Below are 19,580 nucleotides of genomic sequence, written 5' to 3'. Positions count from 1 at the left end.
GCATATATACACTGCTCAAAAAAATAAAGGGAACACTTAAACAACACAATGTAACTCCAAGTCAATCACACTTCTGTGAAATCAAACTGTCCACTTAGGAAGCAACACTGATTGACAATAAATTTCACATGCTGTTGTGCAAATGGAATAGACAAAAGGTGGAAATTATAGGCAATTACCAAGACACCCCCAATAAAGGAGTGATTCTGCAGGTGGTGACCACAGACCACTTCTCAGTTCCTATGCTTCCTGGCTGATGTGTTGGTCACTTTTGAATGCTGGCGGTGCTTTCACTCTAGTGGTAGCATGAGACGGAGTCTACAACCCACACAAGTGGCTCAGGTAGTGCAGCTCATACAGGATGGCACATCAATGCGAGCTGTGGCAAGAAGGTTTGCTGTGTCTGTCAGCGTAGTGTCCAGAGCATGGAGGCGCTACCAGGAGACAGGCCAGTACATCAGGAGATGTGGAGGAGGCCGTAGGAGGGCAACAACCCAGCAGCAGGACCGCTACCTCCGCGTTTGTGCAAGGAGGAGCACTGCCAGAGCCCTGCAAAATGACCTCCAGCAGGCCACAAATGTGCATGTGTCTGCTCAAACGGTCAGAAACAGACTCCATGAGGGTGGTATGAGGGCCCGACGTCCACAGGTGGGGGTTGTGCTTACAGCCCAACACCGTGCAGGACGTTTGGCATTTGCCAGAGAACACCAAGATTGGCAAATTCGCCACTGGCGCCCTGTGCTCTTCACAGATGAAAGAACGTTCTGCTGCCTGCAACATCCTCCAGCATGACCGGTTTGGCGGTGGGTCAGTCATGGTGTGGGGTGGCATTTCTTTGTGGGGCCGCACAGCCCTCCATGTGCTCGCCAGAGGTAGCCTGACTGACATTAGGTACCGAGATGAGATCCTCAGAGCCCTTGTGAGACCATATGTTGACACATGCACATTTGTGGCCTGCTGGAGGTCATTTTGCAGGGCTCTGGCAGTGCTCCTCCTTGCACAAAGGCGGAGGTAGCGGTCCTGCTGCTGGGTTGTTGCCCTCCTACGGCCTCCTCCACGTCTCCTGATGTACTGGCCTGTCTCCTGGTAGCGCCTCCATGTTCGGGACACTACGCTGACAGACACAGCAAACCTTGCCACAGCTCGCATTGATGTGCCATCCTGGATGAGCTGCACTACCTGAGCCACTTGTGTGGGTTGTAGACTCCGTCTCATGCTACCACTAGAGTGAGAGCACCGCCAGCATTCAAAAGTGACCAAAACATCAGCCAGGAAGCATAGGAACTGAGAAGTGGTCTGTGGTCACCACCTGCAGAATCACTCCTTTATTGGGGGTGTCTTGCTAATTGCCTATAATTTCCACCTTTTGTCTATTCCATTTGTAAAACAGCATGTGAAATTTATTGTCAATCAGTGTTGCTTCCTAAGTGGACAGTTTGATTTCACAGAAGTGTGATTGACTTGGAGTTACATTGTGTTGTTTAAGTGTTCCCTTTATTTTTTTGAGCACTGTGTATATATATATATATATATATATATATATATATATATATATATATATATATATATATATATATATATATATATATATATATATATATATATATATATATATATATATATATATATATATTTAAATAAAAAAGTAAATATATATAAATAAATAAAAGTAATTTTAAAAAAGTTTAAAAAATATATATATATTTTTTTTTATTACTTTTATTTATATATATATATATATATATATATATATATATATATATAAATATATATATAAATAAATAAAAAATAGTCCCACTAAATGCAAACCAGATGGGATGGCCAATCCGGTTAGGTGTGCTTTGAATTCTAAATAAATCAGACAGTGTCACAACAAAGCACCCCCACACCATCACGTGTCTTCCATGCTTCACAGTGGGAACCACATATGCAGAGATTTTCCTTTCACCTCCTCTCTCTCAAAGACTTGGCGGTTGGAACCAAAAATCTCAAATTTGAATTCATCAGACCAAAGTACAGATTTCCACCGGTCTATTGTCCATTGCTTGTGTTTCTTAGCACAAGCAAGTTTCCTTATTGGTGTCCTTTAGTAGGGGTTTCTTTGTGAACAGTTGATGTTGAGATGTGTATGTTACTTGAACTCTGAAGCAATTATTTGGGCAGCAATCTGAGGTGCAGTTAACTATTGAACTCATCCTCTGCAGCAGAAGTAACTCTGGGTCTTCCTTTCCTGTGGCGGTCCTCACGAATGCCAGTTAAATCATAGCCCTTCATGGTTTTTGCAACTGCACTTGAAGAAACTTTTCGGCATTGACTGACCTGAATGTCTTAAAGTAATGGACTGTCGTTTCTCTTTGCTTATTTGAGCTTTTCTTGCCATATGGACCAAATAGCCCTGTCTTCTGTATTCCACCCCTACCTTCTCACAACACAATTGATTGGCTCAAACGCATTAAAGAAAGCAATTCCACAAATTAACTTTAACAAGGCACACCTATTAATTTAAATGCATTCCTGTTGACAACTTTATGAAACTGGTTGAGAGAATGCCAAGAGTGTGCAAAGCTGTCAAGGCAACTTTGAAGAATCTCAAATATATTTTGATTTAACACTTTTTTGGTTACATGATTACATATGTGTTATTTTGTAGTATTGATGTCTTCACAATTATTCTACAATGTAGAAAATAGTACAAATAAAGAAAAACCATTGCATGTGTAGGTGCGTCCAAACCGTTGACTGGTGTTTTGTTTGTGTGTGTATATACACTACCGTTCAAAAGTTTGGGGTCACTTAAATGTCCTTGTTTTCCATGAAAACATACATGAAATGAGTTGCAAAATGAATAGGAAATAAAGTCAAGATGTTGACAAGGTTATAATGATTTTTAATTGAAATAATAATTGTCCTTCAAACTTTGCTTTCGTCAAAGAATCCTCCATTTGCCGCAATTACAGCCTTGCAGACCTTTGGCATTCTAGTTGTCAATTTGAGGTAATTTGAAGAGATTTCACCCCATGCTTCCTGAAGCACTTCCCACAAGTTGGATTGGCTTTATGGGCACTTCTTACGTATCATACGGTGACTGTTCTGGTCGCTCCATTATAGACAGAATACCAGCTGACTGCTTCTTCCCTAAATAGTTCTTGCATAGTTTGGAGCTGTGCTTTGGTCATTGTCCTGTTGTAGGAGGAAATTGGCTCCAATTAAGCGCCATTCACAGGGTATGTATGGCATGACGTTGCAAAATAGAGTGATAGCCTTCCTCTTTCAGAATCCCTTTTATCTTGTACAAATCTCCCACTTTACCACCAACAAAGCACCCCCAGACCATTACATTGCCTCCACCATGCTTGACAGATAGCACTCCTCCAGCATCTTAATTTTTTCTTCGTCTCACAAATGTTCTTCGTGATCCGAACACCTCAAACTTAGATTAGTCTGACCATAACACTTTTTTCTAATCTTCCTCTGTCCAGTGTCTGTGTTTTGCCCATCTTAATCTTTTATTTTTATTGGCCAGTCAGAGATGGACTGGTGTTTTGTGGGTACTATTTAATGAAGCTGCCAGTTGAGGACTTGTGAGGCATCTGTTTCTCAAACTAGACGCTCTAATGTACTTGTCCTCTTCCTCAGTTGTGCACCGGGGCCTCCCACTCTTTCTATTCTGCTTAGAGCCAGTTTGTGCTATTCTGTGAAGGGAGTAGTACACAGCGTTGTACGATATCTTCAGTTTCTTGGCAATTTCTCGCATGGAATAGCCTTCATTTCTTAGAACAAGAATAGACTGACGAGTGTCAGAAGAAAGGTCTTTGTTTCTAACATAATTGCAAAAGGGTTTTCTAATGATCAATTAGCCTTTTTAAAATGATCAACTTGGATTAGCTAACACAACGGGCCATTGGAACACAGGAGTGATGGTTGCTGATAATGGGCCTCTGTACGCCTATGTCGAAATTCCATAAAAAATCTGCCGTTTCTAGCTACAATAGTCACTTACAACATTAACAATTTCTACACTGTATTTCTGATCAATTTGATGTTTTAATAAACAAAAAATATGCTTTTCTTTCAAAAACAAGGATATTTCTAAGGTACCCCAAACTTTTCATTGTGTGTGTACACACACACGTCAAACGTTTGGATACACCTAGTCATTCAGTGGTTTATTTTATTTTTTACTATTTTCTACATTGTAGAATAATTGTGAAGACAACTGTGAAATAACACATGGAATCATGTGTTAACCAAAAAAGTGTACGGTCAAAATATATTTATTTAGGGCATAAACCAACCTCTCTCCTTATTGCTACTACTAATACACACGAATCATGTTCAAACAACGTTAGAATATCTTTTTGCTTTTCTAACCATGAATGTGACTTTCCTCCTCAACTTATAGGCAACCTTTCACATCCATATTCTTTTGGTCCTTCTCCATGGACTACTCCTCTACAATGTACCGTACTAGTACACAAGCATGACAATTTATCCATACACACACTCCGCGGCTGGGACTTGCATCCCCTAGGGATCTATCCTACACGTAACCTACCCTACACTGTAGTATCACTCATGGATCTCTCATACTACTAGCTCCACTCGGGACTTATCCTTATGGAACCTACCCTACGCCATATATTTACGACTGGTCGTAACACAATGGGACTACTGAATAAGCTCAGGCTTTCTAGGTCCGTATTCTATTGTTCATCATACGATTCTTATCTCCCCAAGATGTCAGAATGAGTGGTAACAGGTGTAGGAACTGTGCCTACCTTGTTTCTGTGTGCCTGCTCCACTGATTTGGATTCTCCAGTTACACTGTAAATCGTGGTGAATAATGTCGACAACGCCAACTGTTCATATTTTTAAACAACACAAAGTTTTTACTTAGGAAGAGTTAAGAAATCAATATTTGCTGGAATAACTATGAATTTCAATCACAGCTTTCAGTGGGGCTAGAGGAAGGTCCTCCACCAAATTTCAGTGGGTGTGAGACCTGGAGATGCCTTCATCAAGCTTAAGTGTCACACTGAAATTTGGTGGAGGATCGGTGATGATCTGGGGGTGCTTCAGCAAGGCTGGAATCGGGCAGATTTGTCTTTGTGAAGGACACATGAATCAAGCCACGTTCAAGGTTGTCCTGGAAGAAGACTTGCTTCATTTTGCTCTGACAATGTTCCCTAATCCAACTCTTGAGGATTAGTTTTTCCAGCAGGACACAGCTAGGTCAATCAAGGTGTGGATGGAGGACCATCAGATCAAGACCCTGTCATGGCCAGCCCAATCTCCAGACCTGAACTCCATTTGAAAACCTCTGGAATGTAGTCAAGAGGAAACGGATGTTCACAAGCCATCAAACAAAGCCGAGCTGCTTGAATTTTTGCACCAGGAGTGGCGTAAAGTCACCCAACATTGTGTAAGACTGGTGGAGAGCATGCCAAGACACATGAAAACTGTGATTGAAAATCAGGGTTATTCCACCAAATATTGATTTTTTCCTAAGTTAAAACATTAGTATTGTTTAAAAATGAATTTGAACTTATTTTCTTTGGTTATTCGTGGTCTGACAACACTGCATGTTTTTTGTTATTTTGACCAGTTGTCATTTTCTGCAAATAAATGCGCTAAATTACAATATTTTTATTTGGAATTTGGGAGAAATGTTGTCAGTAGTTTATAGAATAAAACAAAAATGTTCATTTTACCCAAACACATACCTATAAAGAGTAAAACCAGAGAAACTGATAATTCTGAAGTGGTCTCTTAATTTTTCCCAGAGCGGTATGTATGGGGAATACAACATTCTCAGATCTGTAGATTTTGCTGCCGAGAGACAGAATTACTAGATAATTTATTTAGGTATTGACCCTATGTAGCTTGCTTCTGGTCACTGGTTCAGGAATGGTTAAAAAATCACATTCACTTAAAATTAACCTTTAAAATAAGTGTTGGGCGATTTGGAAAGCCATAGTCAGTCAATAATACAATAATACTGGTAGGAAAAGTTTACATCTTTAGCTCATCTGTGGATACTATGCGATTTAGAAAGGTTCAAAATGTATGTAAAACATCACAGCAAATTTGAAAAATATATGGCACATGGAAACCAAACGAGGGTGGTGTATGGTAAGTGGCTGAGGGATGGGATTAAAACGTGTTTGGTAATGTATTAGTTGATTGCTGTATATAAAAGTACCATGTATGTAAAATGTAGCAGAATAGCTGCTACATTTGTGTCTTCCGAAGTGTTAAAAAAAAACTCTTCCTGGAGCTGGCCGCCCGGCCAAACTGAGCAATCGGGGAGAAGGGCTTTGGTCAGGGAGGTGACCAAGAACCCGATGGTCACTTTGAAAGAGCCCCAGGGTTCCTCTGTGGAGATGGAAGAACCTTCCAGAAGGACAACCATCTCTGCAGCACTCCACCAATTGGGCCTTTGTGGTAGAGTGGCCAGACGGAAGCCACTCCTTTGTAAAAGGCAAGTGACAGTCCGCTTGGAGTTTGCCAAAAATCGCCTAACGGACTCTGACAATGAGAAACAAGATTCTCTGATCTGATGAAACCAAGATTGAACTTTTTGGCCTGATTGCCAAGCGCCATGTCTGGAAGAAACCTGACACCATCTCCATGGTAAAGCATGGTGGCGTTATCATGGTGTGGGGATGTTTTTCAGCACCAGGGACTGGGAGACTAGTCAGGATCGATGGAAAGATGAATGGAGGAAAGTACAATGAGATCCTTAATGAAAACCTGCTCCAGAGCGCTCAGAACCTCAGACTGATAACGACCCTAAGCACACAGCCAAGACACCTCAGGAGTGGCTTTGGGACAAGTCTCTGTGAATGTCCTTGAGTGGCCCAGCCAGAGCCCAGGCTTGAACCCGATCGAACATGTCTGGAGTGACCTGAAAATGGCTGTGCAGCGCCTAATCCAACCCGACAGAGCTTGAGAGGATCTGCAGAGAAGAATGGGAGAAAATCCCCAAATACAGGTGTGCCAAGCTTGTAGCGTCATACCCAAGAAGATTCGAAGCGTAATCGCTGCCAACGGTGCTTCAACAAAGTACTGAGTAAAGTCTGAATACTTATGTAAATGTGATATTTCAGTATATTTTAATACATTTGCTTGCAAAAATGTCTAAATACCTGTTTTTGCTTTGTCATTATGGGGTATTGTGTGTAGATTTATCAAGATTTAATACATTTTAGAATAAGGCTGTAACGTAACAAAATGTAGAAGTGAAATCGTCTGAATACTTTCCGACTGCACTGCAAACAATTCACACAATGAATGTGCACAACTTGGCAGGAGAGTGCATTCTGGAGAGAGACGTGTATTTTATCCACACTCCCCTTGTGCTGTGCCCACCCCACGGCCATCTCGTGTGTGTGTATATATGCTACTGCTCGGCCCCCCAAAAATTCTCAGTCGACTAATGACTCACCGTTCAAAAGTTTGGGGTCACATAGAAATGTCCTTGTTTTGAGAAAGAAAAGCTCTGTCATTTTAAAACACTTAAGTTGAAAGTTTTCATTTTACACATTCTCCCCTCTCTCCTCAGCTGGAACAAGCTGACTGACCGGTTCTTCAAAACGTCTCCCTGGCCAGAGTCTGAGGCCATCGCTTCCCTTGTTGGAAACGGTGAGTGCGCCAGTCTACTGCTGTTTCTCCTTCCAGTTTGGGCACAAGCCTGTTCAGATGATCATGGACACGAGTGGTGGTAGTTAGTAGTACTAAGAAGACATTATCTCTCCGGGGTTAATTGGTTTTGCAGCAGAATCATATCCAAAAACAGACATCACACAAGAATTGTGACAAAATAACATGGACCACACATTTATTGAACAGTTGCTGGAGTGAAAGTTCAACTTATTATTGTGTGGCGTGCAGTAGTAGCATTTTTGAAAAGGATACATGTTATGGCAGCATGAGTGAATGTCTTTATTTGTTGTTTTTGCAACGGTGGACAGAGAAATGTGGACCTGATGGTAGGAGTTTAAACTTTAAACAGGATGTCTAGTATCCATTAGGGTGTTCTCTGCTTTCTTTAGAGCTGTTTGCTAATAGAGTGGAGACCATGTGGTTCACAAACTAGTTTCCTGCCTCTGTAGAATATTCATGCTGTTGCTGTTCTCCATTGACAATGAAGTGGGAAGAATGCACAGGTTAATGTTTGTCATGAGTCTTGCTTTGGAAGCAGAAAAAAGCGATTTCTGCTCAGTGGGCCAGCTGAACTCAAAATATTGTAAAAATGTGTTATTTGGTTTTAATTTAGGGTTAGGCATTAGGGTTTGAAGTGTGGTTAGGGTTCAAATCAGATTTTATGACCTGTGCCAGCTGTTGACCACTGCAGAGCTGCCTCCAGGTCAAGATTCATTACAATAAATGCCAGCAAGCGAAGAAGGCAAAGAATGTTGTGCCATTCTATCTTGTTGCGCTTGCTCACTGTTGCTGTTGGCCCATTCAGATGCTGTGTTCCTGATCCTGTATAAGGAGTTGTACTACAGACACATCTATGCTAAAGTCAGTGTGAGTATCTATCCTGCCACAGAAACATTGTTTAACCCCTATCGGCTTTAAAATATAAACCAAACATCTCCTGTCCTGGATGGATTTAATCCAATGGATATACAGTGCACAGAAATATAATAATGTCACTACTTGGAAGACTTTACTTAAATAATGCTTTTGTGTTCTTTGACTATTAGGGAGGACCCACTCTCGACCAGAGATTTGAGTCTTACTACAATTACTGCAACCTCTTCAACTACATTCTAAGTAAGTCTGAGTACTAAATATTTGTTGTCTTAATATATTTTCATAATACACTGTTGAATTGGATGTTTTCAATGCCTTAATAAGCAGGTATATATTGTTCTATATAGATGCAGATGGACCCGCCCCCTTGGAGCTGCCCAACCAGTGGCTCTGGGACATAATTGATGAATTCATTTATCAGGTAAATTAACATAGTTTGGTATGTTGCATGTGTATTCGTTTTTCAGCTTCAAAATGTACACTACGGTTCAAAAGTTTGGGGTCACTTAGAAATGTCCTTGTTTTGAGAAAGAGAAAAGCAGCTTCATTAAATAGTACCCGCAAAACATCAGTCTCAACGTCAACAGTGAAGAGGCGACTCCGGGATGCTGGCATTCTAGGCAGAGTTACAAAGAAAAAGCCATATCTCAGACTGGCCAATAAAAAGAAAAGATTAAAATGGGCAGAGGAACTCTGCCTAGAAGGCCAGCATCCCGGAGTCGCCTCCTCACTGTTGACGTTGAGACTGGTGTTTTGCGGGTACTATTTAATTAAGCTGCCAGTTGAGGACTTGTGAGGCGTCTGTTTCTCATACTAGACACTCTAATGTACTTGCCCTCTTGCTCAGTTGTGCACCGGGGTCTCCCACTCTTCTTTTCATTCTGGTCAGAGACAGTTTGCCCTGTTCTGTGAAGGGAGTAGTACACAGCATTGTACGAGATCTTCAGTTTCTTGGCAATTTCTCGCATGGAATAGCCTTCATTTCTTAGAACAAGAATAGACTGACGAGTTTCAGAAGTAAGTTATTTGTTTCTGGCCATTTTGAGCCTGTTATCGAACCCACAAAAGTTGTGCAAACATAAATGGAAAAGGGGTTTCTAATGATCAATTAGCCTTTTAAAATCAAAATAGGATTAGCTAACACAATGTGCCATTGGAACACAGGAGTGATGGTTGCTGATAATGGGCCTCTGTACACCTATGTAGATATTCCATAAAAAATCTGCTGTTTCCAGCTACAATAGTCACTTACAACATTAACAATTTCTACACAGTATTTCTGATCAATTTGATGTTATTTTAATGGGCCAACATTTTTGCTTTTTTTCCAAGTGACCCCAAACTTGTGAACAGTAGTGTACTTTTCTGGCAATTTTTTTAATCTATGGCATTCATTTGGTACCCCTCTGTCTTGAAGCTGCTATGACACATGGAATTGTGACTGCATTTGAATAAGAAGATAACAAGGTCACTCTTCTTCCCCAACCAGTTCCAGTCGTTCAGCCAGTATCGCTGCAAGACAGCCAAGAAGTCTGAGGAGGAGATTGAGTTCCTGAGGAACAACCCCAAGATCTGGAATGTCCACAGCGTTCTAAACGTGCTCCACTCGCTGGTGGACAAGAGCAACATCAACCGCCAGCTGGAGGTCTACACCAGTGGAGGTAAAGAAGTTACAGCTGTAGATGCATTGATATATTGTTGCATATCGTTATAAAAATATATTGTTTGTAGTGATATATTGTGACATAACGATATATAATTTGTAGCAAAATATTTTGACATTGTCTTACACCACATTCTTCTCAGTGATCAATACTGAATGGTTGATGCAGCCCAAGGTTCCTGTGCGACAGCTCTAACAGGTTGTGTTTTGTGTCGCAGGCGATCCAGAGAGTGTGGCTGGCGAGTATGGCCGTCATTCCCTGTATAAGATGCTGGGATACTTCAGCCTGGTGGGGCTGCTGAGGCTACATTCTCTGCTCGGGGACTACTACCAGGCCATCAAAGTCCTGGAGAACATCGAACTCAACAAGAAGGTACACTGGCCTCTGTGTAGTAGTACTGTCGATGTTCGTACAGCTGAAGATGCATCTCCAAATCGAATCAAATGTATTAGTCACATACACATATTATACAGATGGTAACATGGGTGTAGTGAAATGCTTACGTTCCTAGCTCCAACAGTGCAGTAATAACTAACAATAGGAAAGGAATATTAGAACGAGCAATGTCAGTGTTCTGAATATAAATATATGTATATGATGGTGTGTGTTATGGACAGTAAATGAATCGAAAAGGTGTGCACAGCAGTAGTTATTTAGGATGAGCCTTAACTAGAATACAAATACATACATATGAAGCAGGGTTTCCGTTTGGAAAATGCGATGCTGGATAATGTGACCGGGAAGATTTCAATTTTCCGGACCCATATGCACCCATATGCACCCAGATGCACGTCCACCCTCGGTGCTCAGAATGACAGAAATCACATGTAGATTATGGTAATGCATTTTAACAGAACATGCAGCTCATGTAATGAAACAGCCAATAAAACATTTTATAACATTTGTCAAAATACAATTCGCGGGTGAACACCTTTCTAAAAAGTGCCCATGAGAAAACGCCCTTCTAAACAGTGCACCTGATAGCAGTTCCATATGTGACTGTGGTGAAAATCTCTGTTAAAAACTTAAGAGGGGGAATCTAAAGATGCAACAACTAGGATGGGTTGCTAATAAGACTAGGATTGTGCCTTTGGCTTCTGGACAAAGAAAGAAATTTGATATGAAAACAAATATAACAGGACATAAATGGCATGGCTGTGATATAGAGAAGTACATGGAAATACATTTGCCAAAATTATATAATTACTCCTGTCTATACAGAAAGAAATAAAACAATTGAAAATACTTCACCAGAAAGAAAGCATGACTTAGCCACAGAGGAATTGAGGATCATTATCTAATTAAATAACATTTCTGTGGATTGTTTCAAATCACAAGCTCGTAGGCTTACGCCTATTTGGAAAGCCTGAATTATTGAGTTGTGGGTGTCAGTGATAAGCATCTAAAATATGTGTGAAGATAATTTCTTGGGTGTAATTTAATGTTTAGCTAAGATATCGGTGAGTCTCTCTCCAGAATGGTTCAGCTGTCTCCCGCCATTTCTTGCGCATTCATTGTGTGAATTGTTTGCCCTTTGATAAATAAATACAGTATGTAATGGGGAATAGATTTGTATGTCACCAGTAGTAAATGTACTGTTAATCCACACAATTTGGTTACATAAACTTATGTTAATTTATGTATTAATTACAAGTAATTTACCGTTCTCATTCTGAGTGGAAATGTTGTTTTCAGAGTTCACAACCTGCTGCAGTTGTGAGAAACAAGTTTTGGTTTATTTCATAACCATAATTGTAAAGATTTGTGTACTTTTTAAATGTTGTGTTTTGTTTGGAGTGCTCCATGTGAGCAATGAGCATGTCTGGTTTCTCTGAGCACGCATAAGTACCTGACCAATTGCAGGGAAATGTATGAAAGTGTTTTTTTTTAACATCCATTGTGAATGCTATATTAAAACTCTAGTTCCTCAGTACACTATTTTAAAAAATCGTTCCAACAAGCTCCCCCTCGATAATCACCACTCTGTGTGAAAGAGTTATGTACTACTGCATTGGCCTATAAGCTTTGAGTTCCATGCGCTCATTTCTTTAGCACCAATGGATCAAGGTATATCAATGTGTCCATATGGCAGAGGCTGGTAATCTTGAAATAGTTTACTTGATTTTTAGATATTTGTAATTCTAATTCAGATTTTTATGATTAACCACGTGACAGTGATTTTGAGAAATTAACACGTTATTGAAATGAAACTGTTCCATGAAAACGTGCATATAAAAATCATAACTGGAACGCAGACCGGTAGAAATGGTAGGATAAATTGTAATCTTCCCCTAACTTGAAACTCACATGCTGCCTATGAAGTCTTTATAAAATAATTGCCTCCACATTTCCGTAGTCAGATTTTGCCTATAGGCAACTTTGAAGCAAGGTAAGACATGCCTCATAATATGAAATAAGACATTCACGTTTCAAATAAAGTACATTTTTTTAATGCATACTGACTCCAGCTCACATTGTAAAGTGGTGTGAGGCGTACTTCAATTACCAGTTGAGAAGTCAAAATGCTGTGCGTGTCTGATAGCTTTTTGATAAATAAGATGCATGAGGACTAACGAAGATGGACACGGAACAATGTAAATCCCCCCCAAAATAAATATGCAAATGAATCTATAGACTGATAAGCATGACTGTCAAATGTATTTTCCATCAACTGGTATTTCCATCAATTAATAAAAAGCATTCTTTAACAGTGTTTTAGTTTTTCTCCTGGTCATTTTGGCCGGCAAGTTTAATCGGCTTTTCATATAATTTTTCCCGGCCAAGTGGTTAGAGCGTTGGGCCAGTAACCGAAAGGTTGCTGGATCATATCCCCGAGCTGTAAACATTATTAAAGTGACCTGTGTTCAATGACTATGGACATAGGGCAGCAGTCTCTAGCGTGCAGGGTTGAGTACCGGGTGGTAGCCGGCTAGTAAGTTACTAAAGTTCAGGGCAGGGTACTGGTCTGAGGCCGGCTAGTAGTGACTATTTAACAGTCTGATGCCCTGGAGATAGAAGCTGCTTTTCAGTTTCTCGGCTCCCAGCTTTGATGCACCTGTACTGTCTCCGTATCTATCCCCAAATGCCCACTCTCTGATATTGACAGACCTACGAATTAAGGAGTGGGCCTTAACTGTTAAGACCCCTCTATCCATATTTCTACTCCATATTTCTCTCTCCAATTGATTCCCTATTTGTTCTAACCCAGTCACTTCCCTCTACTTTATATTTAATCTCTCTTAGAGTATGTACTCTCGTGTGCCTGAGTGCCAGATCACCACCTACTACTACGTGGGCTTTGCCTACCTGATGATGAGGAGGTACCAGGATGCCATCCGTGTCTTCGCCAACATCCTACTCTACATCCAGAGGACCAGGAACATGTTCCAGAGGTCCACCTATAAATATGAGATGGTCAGTGACAATGTTTGTGCGCATGCACCTTCAGGACTGCCGCACAGAAGAAATGCCAGCCCACGCAGATGTTGATATTGTTAGCTATAACATGGCAATAATTTGCTATTTCTTTGTTCAGCCATGGGGGAGTGATTGCTTCCAACATTTGCTTCCTGGGCCCGAGAAGCAGGCAGTTTAATTTGGGCATGCATTTCATCCAAAATTCCAAATACTGCCCCCTACCCTAGAGAAGTTAACAGACCATTTTCTATTTTTAAACATGTGACTTGAGCTTTCAGACAACTAAAAAGAAAAAAGTTTAATGTCAAGCCCTGCGTAATGTTTTTACATCTAATAGAATAGGCCAACATTGAACACCATATAGGCCACTATAGGCTGAAATCAATAGCTATTTCCATATGAAAATGTTATGGGATGCATTTGATCCCTTGTTTTTGTTAGTAGGCCACTGATAGGCCAAATAGCCTCAGTAGTTTACTTGGCAAATGTCTAAAATTAACTGGAAGCGGGTACAGCCTCCATGTTCACAGTAAATGCACGCAGGAAGTTGCACAGAATGCTCACAATGTTCAAGTTTCTGCTCACAAGACTTACAATGTTCTCAGTGGTAGATTTTTTTGGGGGGGAATATTGGTCAGTGGGCCTAACCTGTGATAACTACATTACTGATTATGATGGACATCTCCCTCTCAGAGCTGGGTGATGATCATTAGGGCACATAATGGAAAACGTTTTTAAAATGAACACGACCCTGGTAATTGGTTGAGTCACTTCTTCCTGCTCCTCCAGATCAGCAAGCAGAACGAGCAGATGCACGGGCTGTTGGCAATAGCCCTGACCATGTACCCCATGCGCATCGACGAAAGCATCCACACCCAGCTCAGGGAGAAGTACGGAGACAAGATGCTTCGCATGCAGAAGGGGTGAGCGAGAGAAAGTCTACGCTTACTACCATATTGTGGGAACTAGGGGCTAGAGGGATTTATAGGCCCAAGCCCTATGTGGAGTTCTGACAGACAGGATTTGTTTGGTCTAAGCAATATAGTGAAACGTCCACCTGCCTTATCAGAGGGCGAGGTGGGGCTATTACCATATTGCTTACTTGCACCTGTCAAATCCACTCAGATCGCCACAGGTGCATAGGGCGTAAGGGTCTACAGTTCGATTTTGAATTGGGCCATAGTTGGTGTTTGAGACTTGACTGCCATGACTTTGTGACCTCAGAGACCTGCAGGTGTTTGAGGAGCTCTTCAGCTTCGCCTGTCCCAAGTTCCTGTCCCCGGTGGTGCCCAACTACGATAATGTGCTCCCCAACTACCACAAGGAGCCCTTCCAGCAGCAGCTCAAGGTGTTCGCTGAGGAGGTGCAGCAACAGGCCCAGCTCTCTACCATCCGCAGGTAACGAGTTATCTCTGAGAGTCGGGTGAGCTGCTACAGTCAGTCAAGTTCAGCACCTCCCTGTTTCACTTCGTTTCAAAATATTTCTCCCTACTGAACACGACCCAGCTCTCTAGCATTGCTCTCTAACATGGTTCCTTGGTTTCCCCCTCTAACCTCATCCTGCTACATGTCTCTACTGTACAGTTTCCTGAAGCTCTACACCACCATGCCTGTGGCCAAGCTGGCAGGGTTCCTAGACATGACTGAGCAGGAGTTCCGCATCCAGCTTCTGGTCTTCAAACACAAGATGAAGAACCTGGTGTGGACCAGCGGCATCTCTGCCTTGGACGGAGAATTCCAGTCCGCCTCCGAGGTCGACTTCTACATTGACAAGGTGTGTGTGTGACAAGATGTGTCATTACACAGAGCCCACTCACCTCGTTTTTGATTCTGTTTAACCTTTCTAGGACAGACGTTCTGCTAGCGGAACCCCCCCCCCCCCCCCCCCCAACATTCCGCTGAAAAGGAAGCGTGCGAAATTCAAAAATATTTTTTTGCAATATTTTACTTTCACACATTAACAAGTCCAATACAGCAAATGAAAGATAAACATCTTGTGAATCCAGCCAACATGTCCGATTTTTAAAAATGTTTTACAGCGAAAACACAACATATTTATGTTAGCTCACCACCAAATCCAAAAAACACACAGCCATTTTTCCCAGCAAAGATAGCTTTTCACAAAACCCAGAAATAGAGATTAAATTAATCACTAACCTTTGAACATCTTCATCAGATGACACTCATATGACATCATGTTACACAATACATTTATGTTTTGTTCGATAATGTGCATATTTATAGCCACAAATCTTGGTTTACATGTTCAGAAATGGCTCCAAAATATCCAGAGAAATTTGAGAGACCCGTCATCTAACATAAATACTCATCATAAACTTTGATGAAAGATAAATGTTTTACATATAATTAAAGATACACTGGTTCTTAATGCAACCGCTGTGTCAGATTTAAAAAAAACTTTAGTAAAAAGCACACCATGCAATAATCTGAGACGGCGCTCAAATATAAATAACATTTCTCCGCCATGTTGGAGTCAACAGAAATACGAAATTACATCATAAATATTCCCTTACCTTTGAATATCTTCATCAGAATGCAATGCCAGGAATCCTATTTCCACAATAAATCGTTTTTTTTTGTTCGACGTCCATTACTTATGTCATATTAGCAACTTTATCTAGCATGTGTAGTACACGTGTCCAAACACCGGCGCATTGAAGGCAAACATCGGATGAAATCTTCAAAAAGTTATATTACAAGTCGAATAAACTGGTCAAAATTAGTAGAAAATCAATCTTTAGGATGTTATCATATATATCCAATAACGTCCCAACCGGAGCATTTCTTCATGTCTATATAACTCATGGCACACATGGACATCACATGGCTAGCGTGCGTGGCCAGGAACTGGAACTCTGCCAGACCAGTCACTCAAATAGCTCCCATCTGGCCCCACATCACACTAGAGGCTTCATTCCACGTTCTACCGACTGTTGACATCTAGTGGAAGGCGTATGAAGTGCATAAAGATCCATAAATGACAGAGATTTGAATAGGCGATGACTTTCACATCAACCCATTTCAGATTTTTCACTTCCTGTTTGGAAGTTTGCCTGCCAAATGTGTTCTGTTATACTCACAGCCATAATTCAAACGGTTTTAGAAACTTCAGAGTTTTCTATCCAATAGTAATAATAATATGCATATATTATCATCTGGGACAGAGTAGGAGGCCGTTCAATTTGGGCACCAATTCATCCAAAAGTGAAAATGCTGCCCCCTATCCCAAAGAAGTTTTAATGTAGTAACTCCGTCAATATGGAATTAACTCTTTGGAAATAATGTAGTGAAGTAACCTGTATTCCCTGTCTGTTATGTGCCTGCAGGACATGATCCACATCGCAGACACCAAGGTGGCCCGCCGCTATGGAGACTTCTTCATCAGACAGATCCACAAGTTTGAGGAGGTGAGAAATTATACATTTTCAAATTACTTTACAGCAGTATTTCCAGGTAGCAACAGTCTTTGTTTACCTTTATCATAGTATTTCTGTTACATTGCAGACATTTGCTTCTGTATTTAATTATTATATATTTAAGTCACTTAATAGGAAAGTTAAAGGCTCCTTATCTGCTATTGAATTTGGTTTATTCCAATAAAAATGTAAAAAATGTTTACTCAGTTTGTACTTGTGTTATTCGCCATGCAGTTGAACAGAACGCTGAAGAAGATGGCTATGAGTGGAGCCAGCACCATTGCCACAGCCGCCACCACAACCACCCGGGCCACATGAGTCGGACCTTTGATTTACAGCTGCTAAATCTGGCCTACCTGGCTCTCTGTCTTGGCTCTGTTGATCCTCCAACAGAACGGTCGATAATGCTTTTTTAATTTAACAATAAAGGATGAAGTGGTGAGCTAAAAGTCATGTTTTGTTGGGTTGCACATGGAGTCATTGTGATAATTTATACTGTGATTTTAGTACCTTCCTCAAACAGTACAGTAGTTAATCAGCTAAATCAGAACCACTAGATGGCAACATTTAGCTATCAATATCTTTACTCTCAAAAGTGCCACCAGTTATTTATAGGACTTCAGAGTTTTGTATTATAATTTATTTCAACTGCTATGAGATTAGATATTTACACTGAACAAAAATATAAACGCAACATGTAAAATGTTGGTCCCATGTTTCATGAGCTGAAATTTAAAAAATCCCAGATTTTCCATATGCACAGAAAGCTTATTTCTCTCAAATGTTGTGCACGTTTGTTTACATCCCTGTTAGTGAGCACTTCTTATTTGCTAAAATAATCCAGCCACCTGACAGGTGTAGCATATTAAGAATGATTAAACCACATGATCATTACGCAGGTGCACCTTGTGCTGGGGACACTCTAAAGTGTGTTTTGTCATGCCACAGATGTCAAGTTGAGGGAGTGTGCAATTGGCATTTTGACTGCAGCAATATACATCAAGAGATGTTACCAGATAATTGAATGTTAAATTATTTACCATAAGCCGCCTTAGAGAATTTGACAGTACGTCCAACCAGCCTTACAACCACGCCAGCCCAGGACCTCCACATCCGGCTTCTTCACCTGCGGGATCGTCTGTGACGAGCCACCCGGACGTTTGATGAAACTGAGGAGTAGTTAAGTCCGTAATAAAGCACCTTTTGGGGAAAAAACTAATTCTGATGGTTTGGGCCTGGCTCCCCAGTGGGTGGTCCTCCAACAATCTCAGGGCTATCTATGGCTGTGCCCCTGCCCAGTTATGTGATGTCCATAGATTAGGGCCTCCATTAATTAATTTCAATTGACCGATTTCCTTATATGAATTGTAACACAGTTAAATCATTACAATTGTCGCATGTTGCGTTTATTTTTCAGTGTATATAACACATTTCAACAAAAAATTGTCATCCATTATCTTGAGCTGTGTATTGAGAGATTGTCACCATTCATGATTTACAGCATTTTGTGTGCCCTCCCCCATCTGTCAAAGGGTCAACGTCATGAAGATAGTCGTTGACAGCTCAATCAGTAGAAGTAGTTACCAACTCATCCTCCTCAGTGTCTGCCAGTGTCTTTAATACCCTGCCATTGTGCTCCAATGATGAAAGTTTAGCTAACGTATCGAATTCCTGTCAACCCACTGACCCTGGGGCGGAGGAAGTTGCATATTTTATCACAGATCCTCCAACATTAGCCTAGTGGTTAGAGCGTTGGGCAGGTAACCGAAAGGTTTCTGGATCAAGTCCCCGAGCTGTCAAGGTAAAAATCTGTCGTTCTGCCCCTGAACAAGGCACTTAACCCACTATTCCCTGGTAGGCTGTCATTGAAAATAAGATTTGAACGGACTTGCCTCGTTAAATAAAGAAACATTCCGAAAACGTAGCTCAGGACTGGTGATAATGATTACCATAGAAAGTGTACAAAATTTGAATATAAAAATAAATAATGCTGAAAACACGACACTTCGATTCGGAAACAGTTGCTATACGAAAGGAAAACCGACAAATGTCTCCAGTACAATGTACACGTATTCCAGAAATCCATTCTAGCGCTCTACCCATTTTGGTAAAGCAGCATTTTTTTTACTTGTTTTTTTCTCCGTACCATATTCTTTAAAGTCAAGTCACCTTTAGGGGACCTACGTAGTTCTGGTATCTGTTCCGACCGACATTTATTAATCGATCTGTGGACACTGTCGATTGAAATGGCTTGCGTTGAGCGTTAGTCCTGGTTCCTACAGACATGGTAGTATATTTTCGGAGCCTGTGTGACACAGGATGTGAACCCTGAAACCACTTGAAGCTGGGATGTCCCTCCTAGCATTTCATTCGCTTTTTTCTGACTGTCCAACTCCTGACTGAACCCTACATCACAGCCACTGACAAAGCACATGTCCGCAATCCTTGCATAGTAGCGAAGCGGAGAGTGGTTTCATCACTAACACATTCAGAGATCGATTTATAGCCATTAATCTGAAAT

General features: G+C 41.0%; 1 protein-coding gene across 1 annotated transcript in view; it reads left to right on the top strand.

Annotated features, from left to right (window-relative positions):
- The window catches only part of LOC120046435 (eukaryotic translation initiation factor 3 subunit L-like), a 30,107-nt gene extending 12,578 nt beyond the window's left edge, over positions 1–17,529 (top strand). Inside the window, exons 4-15 of the mRNA XM_038991663.1 lie at positions 7,565–7,644; positions 8,471–8,532; positions 8,712–8,781; positions 8,889–8,962; positions 10,031–10,202; positions 10,423–10,577; positions 13,449–13,619; positions 14,412–14,545; positions 14,847–15,020; positions 15,207–15,396; positions 16,970–17,050; positions 17,294–17,529. Of these exons, the coding sequence (XP_038847591.1) occupies positions 7,565–7,644; positions 8,471–8,532; positions 8,712–8,781; positions 8,889–8,962; positions 10,031–10,202; positions 10,423–10,577; positions 13,449–13,619; positions 14,412–14,545; positions 14,847–15,020; positions 15,207–15,396; positions 16,970–17,050; positions 17,294–17,377 (1,447 nt within the window). The 3' untranslated portion in view covers positions 17,378–17,529. The remainder of the gene's footprint in view (positions 1–7,564; positions 7,645–8,470; positions 8,533–8,711; positions 8,782–8,888; positions 8,963–10,030; positions 10,203–10,422; positions 10,578–13,448; positions 13,620–14,411; positions 14,546–14,846; positions 15,021–15,206; positions 15,397–16,969; positions 17,051–17,293) is intronic.
- The last annotated feature ends 2,051 nt before the right edge of the window (positions 17,530–19,580 follow it).

Source organism: Salvelinus namaycush, chromosome 4 (assembly GCF_016432855.1).
Source record: "Salvelinus namaycush isolate Seneca chromosome 4, SaNama_1.0, whole genome shotgun sequence".
Taxonomy (NCBI): domain Eukaryota; kingdom Metazoa; phylum Chordata; class Actinopteri; order Salmoniformes; family Salmonidae; genus Salvelinus; species Salvelinus namaycush.
Note: the sequence above shows the minus strand (reverse complement) of the source record. Positions and strands in the feature narration are given on the sequence as shown.